The 20,714-nt window shown below is 68.5% G+C and overlaps 1 protein-coding gene across 1 annotated transcript in view; it reads left to right on the forward strand.

Annotated features, from left to right (window-relative positions):
- LOC138067067 (maestro heat-like repeat-containing protein family member 2B) overlaps nt 1–20,714 on the forward strand; it is a 34,557-nt gene that overhangs the window by 13,537 nt on the left and 306 nt on the right. The window contains exons 3-41 of the mRNA XM_068941026.1: nt 2,180–2,319; nt 2,525–2,647; nt 3,107–3,272; nt 3,688–3,786; nt 4,356–4,507; nt 4,934–5,077; nt 5,616–5,708; nt 6,483–6,552; nt 6,667–6,780; nt 7,236–7,309; nt 7,612–7,731; nt 8,298–8,405; nt 8,597–8,756; nt 9,145–9,185; nt 9,469–9,610; nt 10,206–10,258; nt 10,870–10,977; nt 11,278–11,397; nt 11,584–11,706; nt 11,887–12,039; nt 12,273–12,299; nt 12,648–12,770; nt 13,106–13,185; nt 13,281–13,416; nt 13,548–13,643; nt 13,904–14,008; nt 14,236–14,359; nt 14,523–14,632; nt 15,342–15,494; nt 16,287–16,441; nt 16,684–16,846; nt 17,133–17,326; nt 17,909–18,046; nt 18,222–18,333; nt 18,912–19,058; nt 19,353–19,532; nt 19,811–19,966; nt 20,141–20,263; nt 20,431–20,533. Coding sequence (XP_068797127.1) covers nt 2,180–2,319; nt 2,525–2,647; nt 3,107–3,272; nt 3,688–3,786; nt 4,356–4,507; nt 4,934–5,077; nt 5,616–5,708; nt 6,483–6,552; nt 6,667–6,780; nt 7,236–7,309; nt 7,612–7,731; nt 8,298–8,405; nt 8,597–8,756; nt 9,145–9,185; nt 9,469–9,610; nt 10,206–10,258; nt 10,870–10,977; nt 11,278–11,397; nt 11,584–11,706; nt 11,887–12,039; nt 12,273–12,299; nt 12,648–12,770; nt 13,106–13,185; nt 13,281–13,416; nt 13,548–13,643; nt 13,904–14,008; nt 14,236–14,359; nt 14,523–14,632; nt 15,342–15,494; nt 16,287–16,441; nt 16,684–16,846; nt 17,133–17,326; nt 17,909–18,046; nt 18,222–18,333; nt 18,912–19,058; nt 19,353–19,532; nt 19,811–19,966; nt 20,141–20,263; nt 20,431–20,533 — 4,728 coding nt within the window. The remainder of the gene's footprint in view (nt 1–2,179; nt 2,320–2,524; nt 2,648–3,106; nt 3,273–3,687; nt 3,787–4,355; nt 4,508–4,933; nt 5,078–5,615; nt 5,709–6,482; nt 6,553–6,666; nt 6,781–7,235; nt 7,310–7,611; nt 7,732–8,297; nt 8,406–8,596; nt 8,757–9,144; nt 9,186–9,468; nt 9,611–10,205; nt 10,259–10,869; nt 10,978–11,277; nt 11,398–11,583; nt 11,707–11,886; nt 12,040–12,272; nt 12,300–12,647; nt 12,771–13,105; nt 13,186–13,280; nt 13,417–13,547; nt 13,644–13,903; nt 14,009–14,235; nt 14,360–14,522; nt 14,633–15,341; nt 15,495–16,286; nt 16,442–16,683; nt 16,847–17,132; nt 17,327–17,908; nt 18,047–18,221; nt 18,334–18,911; nt 19,059–19,352; nt 19,533–19,810; nt 19,967–20,140; nt 20,264–20,430; nt 20,534–20,714) is intronic.

A 20,714-nucleotide genomic window follows, 5' to 3' on the forward strand; every position in this document is an offset into this window, starting at 1 on the left:
GTCTCCTTGTTTTGCATTTGTTCAGCAACAAGCACAGCGATCCCCTGTTCTGCCAGAAGAGCCCCCAGACTATAGAAATGCAACTAAATAAATCCAGCGCACGAGGATGTTGCACAGCATCCCACACTAGCATTTGTTCCACTACGTCTGAACAAATGGGTGCTGCTACGTTTGAGAAGATGTTGATGTTCTTGGCTGGCTCTGGAAACGGAGTAAAAATTTGTACTCTATGTTAAGTAAAAGCTGATGACTGGATGCAGTTAGGCCGTGCCAGCGTGGATTTTACAGTCAGCTCAATAAAGTGACTCTCTGTGTTAGTCCCTACATGCCCAGACCCTAATAACGCCTGATTTCCAGGGTCTGTCTTCTGTTGAAATTTTCTCCTGCCCAGTAGAGGGGAGCTGAAATGTTCCTTTAAGATATGAACCGGGTGTCTCCCCTTCACCTGACCACCTGTTCTTATGGCACGCTTAAGACTGGAGCAGGTTTGAGGTCTGCAGTTTTTGGTCCAGCTTTGTTGTGCTTGGAGAAGGAGTGCCAAAAGGACTTTGTGGAGGGAGCAGAGGGGAAGGCACAGACGAGCACGTACAGAGGTGAGGAGTCTGCAGAAGGCTCCTTTTTGGAGGAAGTCAGGCAAAAAGGCAGAGGCAAGAGAAGGCCAAGCCAGCCGCCTTGAGCCCCGTGCCCTCTGGCTCCGGGAGCAGGGAGGGGCTGGGAGCCGCTGCTCCGGCCACGTTGGTGACCAGACCCCTGCGAGGGAAGCAGGTGGAGGGCAGTGACAGAGGGAGATGGGGTGCTGGGGCACCTCGGGGTGCCCTGCCCTGCCCTGGGTGGGTGGGGCCTTGGAGCCTGCCCTTATTGGCTGGCAGGCCTTTGTGATGCGCAGGGGTGTGCCCCAAAGCCGGCCCTCATTGGTCGCAGCCGTCTGTGATGTAGGCGGGCGTGCCGGGCCAGGCCCTCATTGGCCGCAGCGCTCTGCGGCGGTGAGGGTGGTGTGTAGGAGTGGGTCCCTGCGGTCCCGCTCTGCATCCACGTGGGGCTGGCGCAGCAGCGCTGTCCCTGGCCCGGCGCCATGTGGAGACTCCGGGCGCTCCGAGGTGAGGGGCCGGGGCCCGCGGGAGACCCCCCGGCGCTCAGCGCCACCGGCTGGGGCCGGGCCGGCTGTTCCTGCCGCTGCGGGAGCTCCCCTGAGCCTGGCGACGGCTCCTCGGGGAACGCCTCCTCCTCGCTCCCGCACGGCTCCGCCGGGCCCTCGTTTGACGGACTTTCCACCCAAGGAGCTAGCGCGCCCCAACCGCAAGGGAGAGGGGACCGGAGCAAAGTGTGCAGGGCCGTCACCCGGCCTCGGGCTCTCCCCCAGCACTGCAGGGGACCTCAGTGCTGGCTCACGAGGAGTCGGGCCTGATGGGCCTAGTGGCTCCAGCACCACTGGCCTGTTCGGGCAGCAGAGGCCGTGGCTCCAAACCCGCCAGGCTGCGGGTGTTATGTGCACAGCGTGGCTGAGGGGGGCCGGGAGCCTGTGGGGTGGGGGCCGACCTTCGGCTCCAAGCAGGGCCTCTCGGAGCAGGGCTGCGCGGGCCATGGCCCATCAGGGTGGGAGGATCTCCAGGTATCTCCGAGGATGGAGGTCCCACAGCCTCCATGAGCACCTGCTTCCCTGCTCAGCCACCCTCCGGGGAACAATTGTTTCCTAACGTTTAACGGGAATTTCCCGTCTCCCCGTTTGTCCCTGCTGCCTCTCGCCCCATCACCGGGCGTTTCTGAGCAGAGCGTCGCTCCGTCCCCTCTGCACCCTCTGCTTGGGAGCTGCTGGCAGCAGCGCGCTTCCCCCGGCCTTCTCCAGGCTGGCCAAAGCTGGCCCTCGCGGCCTCTCCTCGTGTTTACTGTGCTCCGGGCACCAGCCCTTTGCAGCGGTGGCTCTTTGCTGGACTCGGCCCAGCGTTTCCGTGTCTGTCTCGTAGTGGGAGCTGAGAGGGGACCAGCGGGCGGGGGTGGTCTCACGAGGGCCAAGCAGAGGGGAAGAGTCGCTGCCGTCGCCCTGCCGTGAGCGCAGCCTGGGCCGCCGCATTAGCGGGGAGCGGAGGGGTTTCTCTCCCGGCGGGGGAGGCGTTTTCCCCGGGCTGGTGCGGACGGCTGAGGCCAGCAGAGCTGACGCTCGTCCTCTGGTCTCGCCTTTCAGGTCTCTTCACTTGCGGAGGTTGCTGGTCCCGACCTCGCGTGGCCGAGGATGGAGGCAGGGCGGCAGAGTCCGTCCCTGCAGCCGTCCCCACCTCTGCTGACCTCGTGACTTCTCTGTGCAACCGCCTGCAAGACGAGGAGGTGAGGCAGGGGCGTCGCGCTGGGCTGCGCGTGGGTTCGCAGGCGCCCGGCAGGGCCCCTGGTTTCCCAAGGGGGCCGCTGCCCTCCCGCGAACGGCGCGTGCTGCAAACGCTGCCGCTGGCGGGCCCCGTGTCCGCAGCTGTGGGGCTCCCTGGCGGTCAGGGACAGCAGGGCCGACCTGTTCCCTTCTGGGCTGTGTCCCCAGGGCGACAGGGCGGAGACTTACCGAGAGCTGGAGAGAGTCTTGCAGGCCGAGGATGGCCGCTTGCAGAGCGCTGTCCTGGGCAGAGCGATCGCAGCGGCTTCGAGGGACATGAGAGCGGCGCAGGTGAGCTGCTCCTCTCTGAAGGCAGCCAGCGGCGCCCGGCTGGAGCCGGGCTCTGTAAACCGCAGGAGGGCTCTGCCGACACGTCTCGAGCGCTAAGACCCGTCAGAGGTTGCCAGCCGCCCTGGGGCAGCTCCTTCCCCGCGGATCTGCCTCCGCGAGAGCTGCAGAGGGAGCGGGGAGCGGGAGCAGCTCCCTGAGCCAGCAGCGCCTGCGCCCAGGGCTGGTGGCGGAGCTGGGACGTGCAGGGCCACGATTTGTGCACCAGCAAGTGTTTCCCGGAGGGAGAGGCCTTGGGGGCTCGTGGCTGCAATGGATTTGGGGGCGATACCGGGAGCTGTGCAGGGAGGTGGCCGAGGCAGGAACCGAGGGCTGGAGGCAGGCGGTGGCCGCCGGCGCGCTCAGCCTGTCCGGCTGCCTCGGCCTTTCTCCTGCTGAGGGGGGATTCGTTGCTCTCGCCAGGGTGTGACGGAGGACGTGCGGACGGCCGCCAGCGACGTCCTGGTGGCTCTGGCCCGCTCCCACTTCGACAGCGTCATGTATGAGCTGCAGTGCCACCTGAGGGCCCTGGGAGAGATCTCCGAGGACTTTGTGTTTGTCACCTTGGGCAAGCTGGCCAGCAGCTACGGTAGGGCCCCTCGGCCTCCGGCTCGGGGCTACGGTCTGCGGTAACCGGGAGAAGGGATCCTCCCTGTCCCCCAAATGCTCCGTGCTGAACCGGAGCGCTACGGAGGGGACGGGCGGGAGAGGCAACGTGGCGGGCTCTGCCCCCGCCACCCTCGCAGGCCCCCGAAGGGCTGCCCCGCTCCCCGCTTCGGGGCAGGCCCCAGCACCCTGGTGCCCTGTCGAGTCCCTCCCCATGCTGGGGCCTGCCCCGGCCCCTCGGGCAGCTTGGTGCCCCGCTGGCTCTCCAGCGCGTCCCCGGGGGCCCGGCAGCCCGCGGGCTCGCCCTGCCGCGCTGCCCCGGGGTTTCCCCCGTGCGCTGCCCCAGCTTCCTCTGACGACGGCCGCTCTCTGTGCCCCTGCCCCTGCCCTCTGTGCAGCCCTGCGGTGCGTCCCCTTCGTGGGAATGACGCTCTTCGCCGTGCTCACGATGCTGAGCCAGGTGGGGAGCAGCCGGACCCTGCGCGCTGTCTGTGGCGGTGAGTGTCGGCCCCGCGGGGAGGGGAAGGGCCGGAGCAGCCCTCGGCGCCCGGGGCTGTTGCTGGGCCACGGCAGGGCCGAGCCTGCGGCGAGGTCAGGCCTCTGCCGTCCCCACCAGCATCAACGGGGCGAAGCAGGATCTGAAGCCCAGGAGGTTTCTGTGGGCGGGAGGTGGGGGCGCTCAGCGCAACGGTGCAGAGGCCCTCCTGGGCCCTTGCCGCTGCCCCTGCTGCTGCGCTTTCCTCCTGGTGCGACCTCCCATCGTTGGAGCTCTGCCCAGGCTCACTCGCGCCTTCTCCCTGCAGGGCAGGCTGGTTTTGTGGGGTTCAAAGAGAGCGGGCGAGTATTGGGGAAGGTTTGGGCAGGGAGGCAGTGAGAAGTGCAGGGGGGACCAAGGCTGTGAGGAGGAGGAACGGGAGTGATGGGGAGGAGGCGAGCAAGAACGCAGCGTTTCGGTCCCGGCATCTCAAAGCGTTGCACGGCTTGTCCTTGGAGCCAGACCCGGTCTCCTCCAGTCTCCTCCGCGCGGCAGACTCTGACGTGATCCTTCTGCCTTGTCTCGCTGCAGTCCTGGAGCAGTGGTCAAAGGCCGTAAACACCTACCTGCGCGACTGGGAGAAATGCCCCTTCCCGCGCATGGGGCAGGCCCAGTTCTGCAGCAATGTTCACCCGCTCTTCTGCCACGTGGTGGGGAGCTGGCTGGGCTGCGAGGAGGAGGAGGTGAGAACGGCTGCCGTGGCAGCCCCGCGGCGGCAGCAGCAACATTGGGGTCCGTCTGTCTGTCAGCATGAGGGCCGTGTGGGAGGAGAGGCGCCCGGGGAGGGAGCAGGGTGTCTGATGCAGCACCCAAAGCCGGGCCCTGCCGATGCTGGTGGCAGGCGACAGGCAGCGTGCGGGACTGCATCTTCAGCCGCTGCCCGCGCCCAGGAGCACGGGGCCGGGGGCCGCCCTGCTGGGACCCAGCCGAATCCGGGGCCTTTGGGCAGGGCCGGGGGGGCCCGGGGCTGGGGACGTGCCCTCTGCTGTGGAGCAAGCCCTCGTCCTCCAGGGGAAGCAGGGAAACGCCTGTCTGTGGGGAGGGCAGACCGTGTCGGGGCGGAAGGACCTTCAGCCCTGATGAAGAGCGTCTCACTGCCCTCCGTGCAGGTCAAGCAGGCGGTCCTGGGGGCGATGGCTGCCATGATGGGCCTCCTCCTGCACGAGGAGGAGCACTGGGAGCAGGTGTGGGCGCAGCTCCCCTGGCTCCTGGGCCAGTATCAGCAGGTCCAGGACACTTTCCGGGTGACCAAGGTGAGGTGTCACAGTGGGGCTCGGTATGGCCATGGGGTCTGTGCACGTGCTGCAAGGTTTCAGGGGGCTGTGGGGTGCCTGGAGGAGCCGGGGCCCCTTGAGAAGAAATGGAGAGGGCAGGGGAGGCTTGAGGCCTCCTGGGCTTCTCGGGCAGCACCAGAGCAGCGCAGGTGGGGCCGAGAGGGAGCTGAGCATCCTCGGGGCCCAACCTCCTTGGGAAGGGAGGCCTCGAGCCGTGTCCCGAGAGCACCGTGGGCGCGAGGGGCTCTGCTGTAACGCCTGGGCACCATCCAGCCGCGTCTGGCGGGGAGGGGAGGTCTGAGGGGTGTGAACGTCGTCCGATGGGCTCTGCGCAGAGGAGAAGCCCTCTAAGGCTGCTGCTGGGAGGGAAGGACACACGAGAAGCCCCGTGCAGGAGGGTTTGGGTTTTTCTCCTGGGGGCTGGAGTTGAGGAGTTCATCACAAAGAGGCTGGGTTTCCTTTTTTAAGACGTTGCTTTAGGTGACAGCGCCTGTCTTCCTCCCCCGTTCCCTTGCAGGGTCTGAGTTATTTTCTTGAGACTTTGGGGGAAGCGAAGATCCTCATCCCCAAGGACAAGCTTCAGGCCATCGGCACCGCTGTGCACAGCCAGGTAAGGGCAGCGTGACCTTGTGCCGCTTGCGCTGGGTGCAGCAGACCTGATTCGCGCGGCCAGGAAGGTCCTGCTGGACGGCCGGGCAGAGCGTCCTTCCAGGAGGACCTACCTGAAGGCCGGGTCCATGCAGACTGTAGGGAGTCGCCTCCCGTTCCGGTGTCTGGAGGCTGTTGTAGAGCTGGTTGTGGCTGCTGTGCGCAGGCTCAGGGGAGAGCCCAGCTCACCCAGCAGTTTCCCTCCCAGCCCCGTCGCAGCTCTCTGGAGCCCAGAGACCCCGAGCGGAGCGCAGCGTTTGCACCCGCTCAGCCCTGGGCAGCCCGGCCGCCCCAGACCTCTGGATGTGCCCAGCGCCTCGGTGGGGTGGGCTGGGCTTTGGCTGTGGGTCGCGTCCCGGGGCTAGGCCTGCCTTGGGAGTGAGGGAGGGGGAAAGCGAAAGGTTGGGGAAAGGGTTCATCTCCTCGAAGTTCGGCATCCCGAGTTGGCCACCAAAGCCCCGGCACTTCCCTCTGGGCTCCCTCTGGAGCTCCGGAGCGAAGCAAGGGTGATCCACTGCATGAGGCGAGGAGCTGCGGTCGCGGGGCGAAACGTCCCTCGGGGACGCATCTCTCTCTCCAGGGAGTCTGCGGCCGGCCCGGGGCGACTCGCTCCGACTCAGGCAGCCGCTTTGCAGCTGTCCAAAGCTCCCGGGGAGCCGAGAGCGGAGGGAGCAGTTTCTTTTCCGTCCGCTCAGTCCTGATGCTCTTTTCTCTGAAACGCACCTTGTTCCCACAGCTCAGTGATGAAAGCAAGCAGCACAGCGGGGACCACCGGTCGGAGCTGACCTACTGCGTCCTGCTGCTGGGTGAGGGGAGGAGACTCCGCGTGACACCGCTGTGCCCTTGCCGCTCTCTCCCAAACCTCTGAAATGGGGGGAAGACACGGGCAGCTAACACAGAGCACGAATTTTCCCTGGCAGCCCGAGTTTGCGCTGAGGACACGGTGGCTTTTCTGCACTCGCAGCTGGGGAGCGGGAGCGAGGCCGCTCGCGTGGTGTCCTTGGAGCTGCTCAGAGCCCTGGTGCGCTCTGCAGGTCAGTGCTGCGAGGCGCAGTGAGGCTGGCCAGGGGTTTGGGCTGCCGGGCTGGGGGCAGACACGGCTGCAAGTGATGCACAAACACCCAAAACGAGCTGCAATGGGCTTGTCCCCAGCCAAGCTGCTACGTGGCTGCAGGGACAGGGATCTGACAGGGCAGCTGTAAACGGTGACACACCAGTGATGGCGCCCGACGCTGGGTGACGGGGCAGGGGCACGAGCTACGTGTCCCCATCGCGTTTCTGCAGTGCTCCGTGTTGTTATAGCAGTCTGTCGCGTCACACAGTTGTGTCTGTAAAGGGAGTCACTCGGGGACTCTGCTGCTTCCTCGGCCGTCACAGTCTCGTGCCCAGTTTTCTGTGCCGCTCGGGTGTGAAAGAGCTGGGAGCTTTGCCAGCTCCCTGCTGAACCGAGGGCTCTGCCTCAGCCCCCGTCTCTCCCCGTCTTTTCCAGCAGCGGAGGGAGGACAGCGCCTGCCCCTGCTTGTGCAGGCGGTGCGGTCTGTGCTGAGAGACCCCAGCAGGAAGGTGAGCTGGTTGGCGAGGGGCGGCACCGCGGTGGGTGGGCGTCAGAGAAAGCTTTCCCCCGGGGCAGAGCCTGGCCAGCCCCAGCGGGTCGGGGTCAAGCCTAGACGAGCGTTTCCCTGTGGAAATTTCCCCGCAGGGCAGTGACCGTGGGAGCAGAGGGGTCTCCTGCGCCCGTGTAGTCTCCCCATGGGGCAGATGGGCTGGGTGGGTGCGAAGGCGTCTGCCCCTCGGCTTTCGAGCTTGAGGGGGGGGGGGGAATATCTTATCTTATCGGGGGATAACTGCAATCTCCTCCCTGGCAGGTGGCGAGGGCAGTTCTGCGCTTCACCAAGGAGCTGCTCAGCTGCAGCGTCCAGAGCTGCTCGGCCTGGGATCTGGTGGCCCACGTCTTCGCCACGTTCAGCCAGGCCTCCGGCAGACTGGTGAGGGCAGAGCGTGACGCTTCGGCTTCGCTCTGTGCCGGGGTGTCCTGGGAGCCCCTGCGGGCGCCCTGGAAATGGGGAACCCCCCTCAGCAGGGCTGCAGTCAGCGGTGCAGAGGGCTGAGCGGCGTCCCCATCGCCGTTCCTGGGGGGGATCTCGGAGGGTGCCGGGGGAGCGCTTTGGCCTCCCACCAGCGCGTAGCAAATCCGACTGCGGCGCTGACTGTTCGCCCCGAGAGATGAGCGGTGCTCACCGACTCTGTGGCTGGAGCCCGTCCCGGCGAGGGGATCCTTGTTCGCAGCTTTGCTCTCGGGCTGCCGCTGGCCTCGACTAAGGACGCTGGCGAGCGCCCCGACGGGCAGCGGGTCTCCCTGGTCGCAGCCTGTCTAGTCCTTCCTTGGCCGGGGACCTGGCCCCTCCTCTGGGCCTCTGTGCTCTCTCCTGCCTCGGGAGACGGGAGACGGGTGCTCCCAGGGGACATCACAGCAGCGCTGGGTGGTTCCCGCTTCACCTCCCGTCTCAGGGACAGGGAGTGACGCTGGCGTTGTCCAAACCGTGTCTTGCAGGCGCAGGGAAACCTTTCTCGGGCAGAAGCACAGGAAGCAACAGACCTTCAAGCCCTGTGCTTGGACATCCTGGGCTCTGTGGACGTCTCCGTCAGGGGGATGACCAAAGTAAGTCGTCCTGCGCCCTGCTGCTGCCTCCCTGCCCCGCTCTCCCCCAACTGCTCCCCAAACAGGCCCCTATGTGCACAGGGCGAGCGGAAACGTAGCCCTTCGTTTCCCCCTCAGAGCTAAAACGAGCTCTTGAGCTGGCGGTGGGGCGGGAACCCCAAAGTGCTGAATTGCCTCGTTCTCGTCTGCAGCTCTTGTGGCCGCGGCTCCTGCAGTACGTGGTGCCAGCCCAGTACACGGGCACGCTGGTGCCCCTGTCCCAGTGCCTCCGAGAGCTGGCCGAGCGCCGGGAGAGAGCAGGGGACGAGGAGGGAGAGGAGGAGGCCGATGTCGTGGCCTCCCGGGAGCGAGGTAGGAAGCCGAAACCATTGCCATGTGCTCTGCCGGGCCGTGCAGGGGCCGGGGACGCCCTGCCAGACGCAGGCGGGAGGCGGGAGCGAGGACGGGCAGAGCCGTGCCCCTCTGGCCGGGGCGAGGGAGCTCTGTGCCGCGTTTCCTCGTGCCCGGCAGAGACGCCTCGCTCGACTGCTGGCAGCTTTCTGCTTGCGGCCCGGGAGCGTTTCCCAGCCGCGCTGGAGCTGCCTGCACCTCCGTCTGCTCAGCCCTGGGGAAGCCCCGGCACAGGGCTGCGGCAGCGCAGCCGGTCAGCAGCCCGTGGGCCGCGCGGGGGCTGCGCGAGCCGAGAGGGGCCGGGTATGGCGGTCGCGCCGCTCTCACCGGCCTTTCTTCCTCCTCGCAGCCAAGCTGCCGACGCCGCAGGCCCTGCTGGCTCGCCTGCTGGTGAGTAGGGGCCCGGGGAAAGGGCTTTCGTGGCCTCGAGGCGACGGGAGAGGTCGGGGCAGAGCCGCTTCACAGGCCGGGGCCGGGGCCGGCAGCCTCCGGGGAGGAAGAGGCGTGCGAGAGCGAGTCGGAGCCACCCCTGCCCCGCGGGGACCCTGCTGCTGGGCGTGGAGAAGCCAACGCCGGCGGCTCCCGGCCGGGGCGGAGCGACCGCCCTCCCTCCGGGGAGAAGCCGCGGCTCCGGCGGCCGCCCCGAGCCCAGGTCTCGCCTGCCCTCTCCCAGGTGCTGGCGGCGGCTCCTCACGCCGGCGGCGGCTGCGGCGTCGCTGCCCTGCGGCTGCTGCAGGCCCTGCCGGGAGCGATCCACGGCACCGTGGGGATGGTGTGGGCCGTGAAGATCCCCTTCCTGCTGCAGTACCTGGAAGGTAAAGTGCCGTCGGGGAGGAAGGGGCTGGGGAGGCCGAAGGGGAGGCAGGAAAAGGCAGCGTCCAGGCGTGAGGGAGGGGAATCGGCCCTGGGTTTCTCAGCGCTTGCTCTGCGGCCGCTCGTCTGCCAGGGAGCGCGCGCTGACGCCGAGGGCAGTAACGCCCAGGAGCGGTGCGTGCGGGGGCCGGGGCCTTTCTTGCCCGTCAGGGCCACGAGCAGGTTGTGCAGCCCCCCGGCGTCCTTGCTGGGTGGGTGTTTGGGAGGGCCGGGCTCGGCGCTCCTGGGGGTGGGGGAGACGTGTCGGGGTGAGAACGCGTGAGCGTGGTCCGTGCCCTCGTGTGACGGCCTGGTTTGCCCTGGGAGCCGCAGTGGAGCGAGGGGGATTGGGCCCGGCGGGTCTGTGAGTGACCCCGGCCCCCGGCCCCAGGGTCCGCCGGGCGTCTGGGGCCTGGCAAAGAGTTTGGCGCCGGGGCTTGAGCCTCCCGGCTCGGGCCCCTTCTGGCGTGGGAGCCGGGGGGTGTTGCAGTGCCAAGGAGACCCCTGGGCTCCTCTGGTGCTAAGTGACACTGAGCGTGTCTTGCTCTGGCTTTGTAGGGAAAAGCGAGAGCTGCCTGGACTCTGCCGAGTGGGAGCGCCTTCTGCTTAAGGTGGAGCGCTGCTGCGAGGGCAGCAAATGACGCTGGGAAAGAGGGGGAAGGTGTGGGTGGGAACTTCCCCAGGAGCAGAGGGAGCCTAAGGAGGAGAATGCCAGTTTAGTTTAGAAAAGAGGAAACGCCCACAAGACGCCCTGAAAACGCCCAGAGGATTTTGTTTTGCAAAGGGCTCTGGGTCACAGAGGGTCGTTTCCTGTTCTGCCGTGTCACATCGTTCCGCTTTGTGAGCGGCTCTGCGGGACGCGGGCCGTGACCGGTATAGCCAGGGAGCTGCCACGTGCAGGCTAGCGCCAGGCCTGCCTTGAAGTCCCTCAAGAAGAATGATCTCCCAGCGCCCAGAGAAATAGAAAATCCTCCGTATGAAACAGGGAAGGGAAAAGAGGACGAGATGTTTTGGGCTGTCTCTTGTGGAAAGCCACCACCCCTGGGCAGAAAGGCAGGATTCACTGAACCCGAGCGATGGCTGCGGGATACGTGTGCGCCACCGGGCCGGTCGCTGGGGCTCCCTGCGTGGAGGGAGGGAGAGAGCAGGAGCAGCGGGCGCCTGGCGAGCAGCCCTCGCCCAGGGGCCGGGGAGGGTTTGCTTCAGCTTGTGCTTCCCCTAGTTCCTGAGATCGTCGCTGGAGACGATCGAGAGCCAGGCCTGGACCATGGGCCTGAGCTTCGAGCTGAGCCAGCAGAAGGGCAGCTACCCCCGGCTGTCCCGGGAGCAGGTGGGTCCCTGCCGAGGTCTCCTTTCTGCTCCCGTTCCCCACGGGCGCTGGCACGAGAGCCCGGGACGCTCCCCGGGCTGCGCCTGCAGATATTGCCCTCTGCGGGCGGGCCGGGCTCCCTGGCTCCCGTCCCTTCGCCACGCAGGCTTTTGTCTCGGCGCCAGCGGGCAGCGGGGCTGGGCTGAACGGCCGGGCGCCGCAGCCGGCTCCTCATGCCTGGTGCGGGCTGGGGCGTCGCGGCCCCGCTCCGTCCCGCCAGGTTGTGGGTGACCTCGTCTGGGGTGGCCTCTTCTCTTCCAGGCCTTCCTGTACAAGGCTATCGGGGTGTCCCTGGCAGTGTGTCCGCACGTCCCCTACGTCCGCGTGGAAGTGAAGAAATATCTACTGAGAACAAATTACTTGGAGGCGTCTGAGAGAGAGGTGGGTTTCCTCTTCTCCCCTTGCTTTCCCCCGAGCCCCTCCGTGTTCCCAGGGGAGCGGTGATCTCTCCCAGCAGAGCGCTCCAGGCTCTTCCGATCTCCGTGTCGCTGCTGTTTCCGTGGGATGTTATGGCAGGTGTCGCTCGGAGCTTGCTGTGGCTGAGTGTCCCTTTCTCTTGCGTTGCAGGGGATGATTTGCGTTGTAGGCGGCTCTGCCGAGAGCCACTTCCACCTTGCCTTGGACTTGGTGCAGGAGTTTGGCTCTTCCATGGAAGAAAGACCAGTGTCGGGGGTTTTCAAGCGCCTGAAGGTAGAGGATCGCGGGTGTCTTGGCTTCTTTTTCCTCTGCCTTTTTTTCACTTGTAAAGCAGTAGCAGCCCAGTGGTGGCTGCTGCATGGAAAGCGGGGCAGCTCCTTCGTTGGGAGGCAGCGGGAGCTGGGGTCCACGGAGGTGCTGGGCTGACGTCTCGTGGCTTCTCCCACGGCCCAGGAATACCACCAGGGGAAGAGAGCAGGGACACACATGGCGCTCATGCTGGCCTACAGCCGGATCGCGCTCTGCGCCCCGCGGGAGCAGCTCCTGGCCCGCGTGGAGAGTGACATCGTGAGGGGCATCCTGCAGCACTACCGCGCCAGCTGCCAGGTGGGTGCGCGGGTGCAGGGCCGGCCACGCCGAGGCGCCGCCTGCCCCAGCTCGGCTCCGAGCTGGAGCTCGCCACGACGGGCTGTCTCGTAGCAAAGAGCCCCGAGGAGGGGTCTGCGCTGAAGGCCGAGTCCCAAACGCAGCCCGTGTCCCTCTGCGTATCCCTGTGTCCGCGTGGCTGCGTGCGCTGCGACCGTTCGTTGCCTCTCAGCATGTCCCCCTTCGCCTTGCAGGTGCTGGGCTTCACCATCTCCACCAAGGTAAGTGCTGCCCGATGGGGCCTTGCTTCCTGCCCTGGCCGCACACCTTTCCCATCGCCAGCGTGCTGGGCTCGCTCTCCTGCTCGCCGGGCCAGGGTCCGGGGTCTCCTTGCAGTCGGTTGCCGGGAAAGCTTGTGCCTTCCCGGGGGGAGCTTCCTCCAAGGAGGGGAGAGGAGGTTTCCTTCCTCCGACCCGCGCGCCGAGCCCATGTGCCTGCGGCTCCTGGAAGATGCAGTGGTCGTGCGCTGTGCTTTGGGGCTGGCCGCCCCGCCGTGTTCCCCTACCAGCCTTTGGCCCGGTGAGGCGTTGCTCATCGGTGCCGCTGTGTTTCTCTCTCCTGGGCCGCAGGACGTGCAGCTGAAGCTGACCCTGGTCCAGAGCGTCGCCGAGGTCAGCCGCGCCATGCAGGGGGCGGGGGGCTCGCACTGCGTGGAGCTCTCCTCCAAACGGGAGCTGCTGGGCATCCTGCTGGTGAGTGCCGGGGCCGGGACTGTCCCGCCGGGGAGTTTGGGGCTGAGCCCCGAGGCCGGTTGCCCCGAGGCGTGATGCTCTCCCTTGGCTGTGCGCGGCCTCTCGAGCGCCCTGAGCCTCGGGGCCCGTAGGTGCTGGTGCCCGGTGGCTGTCGCTGGGGAGAGCAGTGAGTCTGTCCCCGGTGGGGCAGCTGGCCGGCCCCGGTGCCGCTGTGGGAGCCATGCGGGTGCCCAGGGCGTGCGCCGGGGCAGGGCGAGCAGAAGAGCCTGTTCCCGGCGGGAGGGCTCTGGGTCGCTGCCCGCTGCCCACGGTGCGCGTGTCTCTGTGACCTGCAGGGCTTGGTGAAGGAGGAGCCCCGGGATTGCCTGGCGTCCCCGCTGCGCAGGGAGGCGTTTCTGGCCCTGGGGCACTTGAGGTAGGCTCTTCCCGCCAGGGCTGGGGGGGCTGTGGTTTGACCCGCTCTGGGGAGGGGTAGGAAGCCTCTTTCCTGTCTTCCTTTTTCTCTGCCAGCAAACTGAAGCCGTCGCTGAGCCGGGAGGAAAACCGCGACCTCCTGGATCAGTGTTTGCAGAGCGCGATGCCCCTGCCTGCCCCGGAGCAGGCGGAAGAGGAGGGGGCGGCAGCGGCGGACGCTCTGCGCGTGCAGGTACCTTTTGGCCCTTCTCTCCCGGCCTCTCCGGGGGATCCCCCAGCAGCAGGCGCTGCACGCTGCCCCCTCCGGCTGCGCTGGGCGTCTCCGTGTGCGGCCCAACGCCCGTCCTTCTCTCCCGCTCTCAGTGTCTGCACGCGCAGACCATGGGGGCTCTCGGCGAGCTGGTGACAGCCCTGCTGGAGGAAGACCTCACCTCCGGCTGGTGCGCAGAGATGCTGCACGTGAGTATCCGGGGGGCGTCGGGGGAGGCGTCCCCGGCGTCGGGTGGAGGGTGCGCGGGGAGAGCTGGGCTGTGCAGTCGGCAGGGTCAGCGCGTCTGCGCTGGTGCCCCCCGCGAGCGGCTGACGGGGTGGCAAGGGGCCGGCGCCACCGGCTGCCGAGTCCCAGCTCCTCGGCGGGACTCTGCGCGGGAGGGAGACGCTTGGGGTGGCGGCGGGCAGGCCGGGGAGGCCCGTTGGGAGACAGGTCTGCTCTTGCCCAGGTGCTGGAGTACTGGCTCACCTCGGCCAAGGAGTGGGAGCGCGAGAGGGCCCTGCAGGCCTGCGCCCAGCTGCTGGGCGCTTACGAGGAGCGATTCGAGCGCACGGTGAGAAGGGACCCCTGTGCGCTGTGTCCCCCCTCCCCGCGGGCTGCGGCCCCGGCAGGGAGCTCTGCCCTGGGCCCGGGTGCTGGCTTTCGGGTCTCCTGGGCTGTGGGGCTGCCCCGCTGGCTGCCCCGCTGCCCTGCCCCGGCTCGGACGCCAGCACAGCCGGGAGAGGGAGATCGGCCATCGGGGCCGCCCGCGACCTTCTCATCGGCCTTCTGTTTCCCCAGGGAGAAAAGTCTTTCGAGCTCTTTGGCTCCATGGTGGGACTGCTGGCGCCTTTCGTCTGTGACTCGCCGGCCGCGTCCCGCCAGCGGGCAGGGGCCTGCCTGGGCCACCTGCTCTGCATCCGAGGTGAGGGCAGCCCCCGGCCAGGCTCGGCCAGCCGGGCCTCTGTGCCCCCGGGGGCCTGACGATCGCGCGGGGCCGGGCTCCGTTCCTCCTTCGTCCCGGCCCGCGGGCCAGAGGTGGGGTCTGCGTCGCCATCACGGCCCTTTTCTCCTGGTGCTCGCTGCAGGCAAGACTCTGGACTCGGGGGCCGAGGAGGACGAGGTGCAGCCCTTGTGCCAGCGGCTGAGCGCCCCAGACGCCGAGGCTCAGCTCCAGGCTTCCTCCAGACTGGCGAAGGTACCTGGCCCCGACAGCGCGGGGGGAGCTGGTGCCTGGGCTCCGAGGCAGCTGCCTGCTTCCCGGCCGGGGCCCCGCTCCGTTTTGGGAGAGCTGTGGCACTGGGCGCCGGGGGTTAGCGAGCAGCAAGCGGCTGTCGAGCGTGTCCGTCCTTCAGGCGCGCTGGGGAAGGAGGAGAGGCCACGGGGGGTGTGTGTGGGTGTGTGTGGGGGTGTGTGCACGCGTGTGGGACCGTCACACACCGCACGGAAGCACACATACCCACCCGTCTGTGGGAAAAGAGGTGCTGGAGGGAAGCCGGGAAGCTGCTCTGCCTTCTCTTTCTGGTCTCCTGCCCGTTCTCCCTTTGCTGGGTTTAACACATACTTGTTTGGGCGTCCCGTGTATCGAGCCGTGCGTTTGCAGGGGGTCGGCGTGCGCAGCGCCTGCGCAGGCTCTCAGCAGCTCTGGCATCCTGAGGGCCTGGCCCCGGGGGCGGGCAGGGTGCAGGCTTTGCGTGTGAGCAAGCAGCGCCCGGGGAGACACTTCCAGGCCTCTGGGCCGCACAGCGCTCAGCCAGCCCTGCCTGCCCGGCTGCCCTGGGAGGCGGTCGCACCCGCCAGGCCTAGCGAACTGGCCCGCCGCCCCCCAGCGCCCGAGTCTCCTCTCCTTTCTGAAGAGCCGGAGCAGACGTGTGACGTGGTCTCTCCTGTTTCTGATTTCTCCCCAGATCATCTGCAAATACATCCCCGAAGCGCAGGCTACGGATTTCATTTCTGCCGCCCTGGACGGGATGCTGTCAGTCAGGTCCGCGTGCGCTCAGGCAGCTGGCGAGTGGCTGGTCACCTTCCTGGAGAAATGCGGGGGGCAGCTCTCCACGAAGGTGAGAGAGACACCTTTTCCCTGGGGCTTTGGCCTTCCCGCCTCGGCCGTTGCCCTGCCCCTTGTGCCCTCAGCCCTCCCTGCCCCGGGCCCGAAGGGGGACGGCACCCATCTGCCTCCAGAAGAAGGGGGGTTGCAGCAAACTGTTGGCATCCCGGGCCCTGCCCCGGGAGGAACAGGACGTTGACGCTGGGGGTTTCTTCCTCCTGACTCCTGGTGCTGCTTGGGGTTTCTTACACGCTCGCTAGCACAGTCCCCTTCCTTGCTCGTTGTTCCTTGGTGCCCAGCTCCACGCACTGCCGGCGTTTTGCTCTGTGCATGGTGCCTTTTCTGATGTTGGGTGGCTGTTGTGGGTCCTCGTCGTTCTGCCTGAGCCTGGCTGTGCCAGCCCCGGGGCGGCGTTGCTCTCGGGAGCAGTCATGGCCCCTTTGTTGGTGATTTGTGCCTGTGGCCCTGGGGCCTGTTCCCATCCGGTGCCTGCACGGTCACAGCCTCTGCTGCCCTCCTCCGCTCGGGCTCTGCTGCGCTCGGGTTTGGGTCTGGGGCCACAGGGGGCCACAGGCAGGTCCCTCAGCCCAGGGCGGCTCCTCGGTGTCGCCCTCGGTCGGCAGCAGAGATGTGTTCCCGTGGCGGTCCAGCGTCCCCCTGCCGCTGGCCAGAGCCTTCGGGCTTTAGGGCTGGATCTTGAGAAACGGTCGGGGAGCAGGAATTGCTCATCGGCCAAGTGGGGTGCCGGGCTGTGCGGGAGGACGAGGAAAGGATGGGCAGGACGGCTCTTTTGGTCTTCGTTCAGGTGCCGGAAATCCTGAGCATCATTTACATCCGGATGCCGACCATGCAGCAGGACACCCTCCGACGCGTCCTCTTGGAGGCGGTGTCCGTGCTGGCCCTCTACCACCCCGGGGCCGTCATCGACAGCCTGCTGCAGAAGCAGCTGCCCATGGACAGGTACGCGCAGTGCCCCGGCCCCGCGGGCAGGCAGGACCCACCGCCGACGGGGCGAGCAGGAGCCAGCGGAGAAGCCGGTCCTGCTGCTCCGGGGGAGAAAGCCTGAGCGTGGCAAGAGCCGACGGCCAGAGCCCGGCCCGCGCCAGCCCCTTGGAGGCCAGGAGAGCGTTTGGCCGCCGCCGAGGTGGCATCGCAGGTCGCAGAGCCCGCAGGCTCACGGGGGAACTTGTGCTGCCTTGCAGCGGCACCGTGGAGCTGTGGCGGGTCCTGGGGAGGAAGTTCTTTGTGCAGCAGCTCCTGAGGGCTTTAATGGAAAAACTGGAGCGCTCGGGAAACGACCAGCCCAGGAGCAGCTCTGCGGAGGCTGAGGCAGACGACGGTCAGGCTGCGCTGGAGCCGCTCAAGGTGCGTGCGCTGGCAGACGCATTTCTGCAGCTTCGCATCGGACGTCCTAACAACCCTTCAGGCTGAGGGAGTTTTGTGCACGTTGCGACCCCCCCGAGCCCTCGGGGTGCCGTGCTGGGCCCTTCGCAGCGCTGGCAGCGGGGGCAGCCGAGACCGTTTGCTGCTGCCAGCCTGCGGGGCTGCTGCGGAAAGCCGAACTGCGGACAGCAAAGGTCCCCGAGGCGGGAGGGGAGGGTGGGAAAAGGCCTTGTTTTCACAGGCCGTTGCTGGTTGAATTTCTCTGCAGATCACACGTGCCATCGGCGAGGTGGTGTCGACGCAGCAGACCCCGGAGGCTGTGCAGCGCTTGCTGCCGGAGCTGCTGCCGGTGCTGCTGAAGCAGATCAGTGCCACGCTGGGGAAGGAGATGCCCTTTTCCCAAGTCAGCACCCGGGGAAAGCTGTTCCTCAAGGGACACACGAGTGATGACAATCCTTGCAGGTAGGAGCCAGCGGGACAGATGCAGGGGCTGGGCTTTGGTCCCCGTAACCGGGCCACGTTCGCTCACGGCCCCGAGGCAGCGCTTTGGCCTGCCCCGTCTCCTACGCGGCCGGTACCGCCGAGGGCTCGGGCCTTGCCTGCCGCGTCTCCTGCCTGCGGGGTGTCGTGCCTTTCCCTCTGCCCTGCTGCCCCTTGGAGAAGGGACGGGAACGAGCGGGATAAAACCCGGCGTGGCGCCGGCCAGGCCAGGCTGCCCGCGAAAGGGAGGTGGCCGTGGCCTGCCTTTGGGGCCGGGTGACCGGGGCAGCCCGGGGCCCTGGCAACGGGGCCTCTGGCGCGAAGTCTAGAGCCTGGGGGTTTCTAGCGCGATCGGTGAGTTCGGGGTGCCAGGAAGGATGAAAAGGCCAGTTTTCTCACAGCCGGGCAGACGCCAGGGTGGTGAGATGTCATTTTGGGGCGCGTTGCGTCTCCCCGGGGGAGGCTGAGCTCGAGGGAAGGATCGCCTCGCAGGCGGCGGCGTCTCCTTAGCTCTGCCCAAGGAGCCTGTTGCGGTGATGCAGGCCTCGCTGCTCTTCCCCCCAGGCTTTCCCTGGAGACCCTGGAGGTGGTGCTGCGCACGAGCCTCGAGGAGAAGTGGCTGCGGCTGCTCCGGAAGCAGGGAGCCTGGGCCGCCCTGGAAGACCCGCGGGCTCACCACGACGGCGTCTGTCTCCTGACCGGGTGAGAGCCCGCGGAGGCGCCTCGCTGCCCTGGGGGGGCTGGTGGGACCCTTCCCCTGGCCTGGCCGTCTCCGAGTTGCCGAGCGGAGCCTGCGGGGGAGCGGGTGAATTTTGGGGCTTGAGGCCGGGTGCCTGCCTGCGTAACCGCGTGCCGCCTGCCTGTGCTCTGCGCGCAGCGTGCTGCTCCGCGCCGGGACCGTCTCGCTGCCCGTCGTGCTGGTCCTGACGCAGTGGCTGGAGGCCCCGTCGTCCAACCTGCGCGTCATGGCGGCGGCTTTCTTTGCGGAGGTGAGAGAGGAGGAGGGAGAGGCAGGTTTAGGAGGGGTTTTCTCATGACGCTGCTCTTTGGGGAGGTGCCGGCAGCAAGTGTCGCAGTCGAGGCGGGAGTGGATCCCCCCGTAGGAGGCCTCCCGGGAGCTGCCCTTCCCCGGCCCCTGCCGCGTCGCTCCCCCGCGCCGCGGCCAGGGATGTTCTTGGCCCTGCAAACCGCTCGCTCCGGGTCCCCGTCGCTGCTGCCGGGGCAGAGGACGGACGGGCGGGCGTTCTGTCAGCGACCCCTTTCCAGGGCGTCCCCGACCCCAGCCGGGACGGGCTGCCAGGTTGCCTGGAGCTCCGCAGCTCTGCTGAGCGGCCCCGGGACCCAATGAGAAATCCTCTCCGGAGGCCGACCGCCCCAACGTGGGCGCCCTGGGGCCCGGGGCAGCGCTGCCCTCGGCCTGGGCCGGGCGCAAAGGGAGGCGGCCGGGGGCCGGGGGCGTCAGGCCGGGCTCGTGGGGCTTCCTCGCGCGGCGCCCCGGGCGGGCGCTGTGGCCGGGCCTGCTCCGCCTCCGTCCCCGGCTGCTGACGGCCGGGTCGCTGTGCTGCAGCTGATGAAGGACCCAGCGGCCCAGGCCAGGAGGTGCCTTCAGCCCGTCCTGGGGGCCTTGGTGGAGAAAGCGCGGGACCCGAGCAGCACGGTGCGGCAGATGGCAGCGCGCGGGCTGGGCAACGCGGTCAGCGGCGCGCCGGAGAAGGTGAGGGGGGCTTTGCCCCGCAGGAAACGCGGCCCCTGGCCGGAGAGATGCAGGCAGAGAGCAGCGGAGGGGTTGGCGAGGAGCCTGGGCAGAGCAGCAGAGGCAACCGGGGGCCTTTCCCCCGGGCGCGCTGCGTCCTCGGGCGTCAGCCGGGCTGCAGAGGGGGCGGAGGTGCCGCCGGGAGCCTCGGGCTGCCCCCTGCTCGGGGCCGATGCCGGAAGCTTGGGCCCCGGGGCAACGGGAGAGGCGGGCGGTCGGAGGCAGGACAGCGAGAGGCTGGTGCGCGCGTTACAGCTGCGGAAGCGCAAGGGAGCCGTCCTGGCGGCGCTGCGGAGGGGCCTGGAGGACGCCTCGGCGGAGGTGGTGGCAGAGAGCCTGCTGGCGCTGGCGAAGGTGGTCGACGAGCTCCGGGGGAAGGCTGTGGGCTCCGCCTTCAAGGACATCGCCAGGGCCACGAGGGCGTTCTTTGATGCTGTAAGCGAGCGGCGTCGCCTGGCGCCCGCTCGAAGGGTCCCTGGCGGGCTGGGCGCAGGGCGGCGCGGGCCGGGGCAGCTCCGCAGCGGGAGGGTTCGGGCAAGACACCGATGTCTGGGCGAGACGGAGGCGGCGCTGTTTGTGGCCCCCCTCCCCTCCCCTCCCCCGGGGGTCCTTTCTGAGGGCGTTGCGCTCGACGGGCAGCGCTCGGGGGTTACAGAGCAGTCGTCCGAGGGGTCCCCGCCGCCCGCCTGACGGCCGGGGGCGCTGGGTTGCAGGAGCAGGCGTCGCTGCGCTCGGCGGCCTTCACCCTGTACGGGGTGCTGGCCGCCGCGGCCACGAGGCGGTGGAGGCCCTTCTTCGCCCGGGAGCTGGGGAGCACGTGGGCCAGCCTGGTGCTCCACCTGCGCGACCCGGACGCGGGAGCCGCCACGGTGAGAGCCCGGGAGCTGGCGCGCGAAGCAGCCGGCAAAGCCGCGCGGACGTTTCCGCCCTCCCCGCCGGCAGCGGTGCCGCGCGCAGGGGGCCGCGGAGGGGGCCGGGGCAGGCTCCCTGCTGCCGGCCCCGCGTCCGGGGCGGCCGCGACAGGGCTGGGCTCTCTCTGCCAGGCGTGCCAGGGCGCCCTGCGGCTGTGCGCGCCGCTCCTGGAGCTGAGGAGGGTGCGGCAGGGCATCGCCGTCGGCACCAGGCTGAGCGCGGCCGAGCTGCAGGACGCCGTCTGCAGCCTGCTGGTGAGGAGCTGCGCGCCCCGGGGGCCGCGGGGGCCGCGGGCAGGGACGGAGGGAGGGCGGGAGGGAGGGGGCGGGCGATGCACCCGCCCGCGGTGCCCGGGCCGTGGGTGCCGCGGGGGCGTTTTCGGGCGGGCAGAGGAGGACACGCGTGTGCCCGCGTCCCCCAGGCCCAGGAGAGCCGCGAGCACCAGCAGAGGCTGTACGTCGCCGCCAGGCGCTGCTTCCTGGAGGGCTGCGTGGAGCTGCAGGCCGCGGCCCTCGACGTGGCCGGTGAGCCGGGGCGGCGCGGGGCGGCGCGGGGCGGCGCGGGGTGCGGGCCGGAGGGGCGGGAGGTGCGCCGGGGCGGCGGCGCCCGCGGGGCCGTGGGGTGGCGGGTGCTGGTGCCCGGGGGGCGCCTCGAGGGCCGCGGCCCCCCGGGCAGCCGGGGCCGGCGCCTCCCCGCCGCGCGCTC

Source organism: Struthio camelus, chromosome 4, assembly GCF_040807025.1.
Source record: "Struthio camelus isolate bStrCam1 chromosome 4, bStrCam1.hap1, whole genome shotgun sequence".
NCBI lineage: Eukaryota > Metazoa > Chordata > Aves > Struthioniformes > Struthionidae > Struthio > Struthio camelus.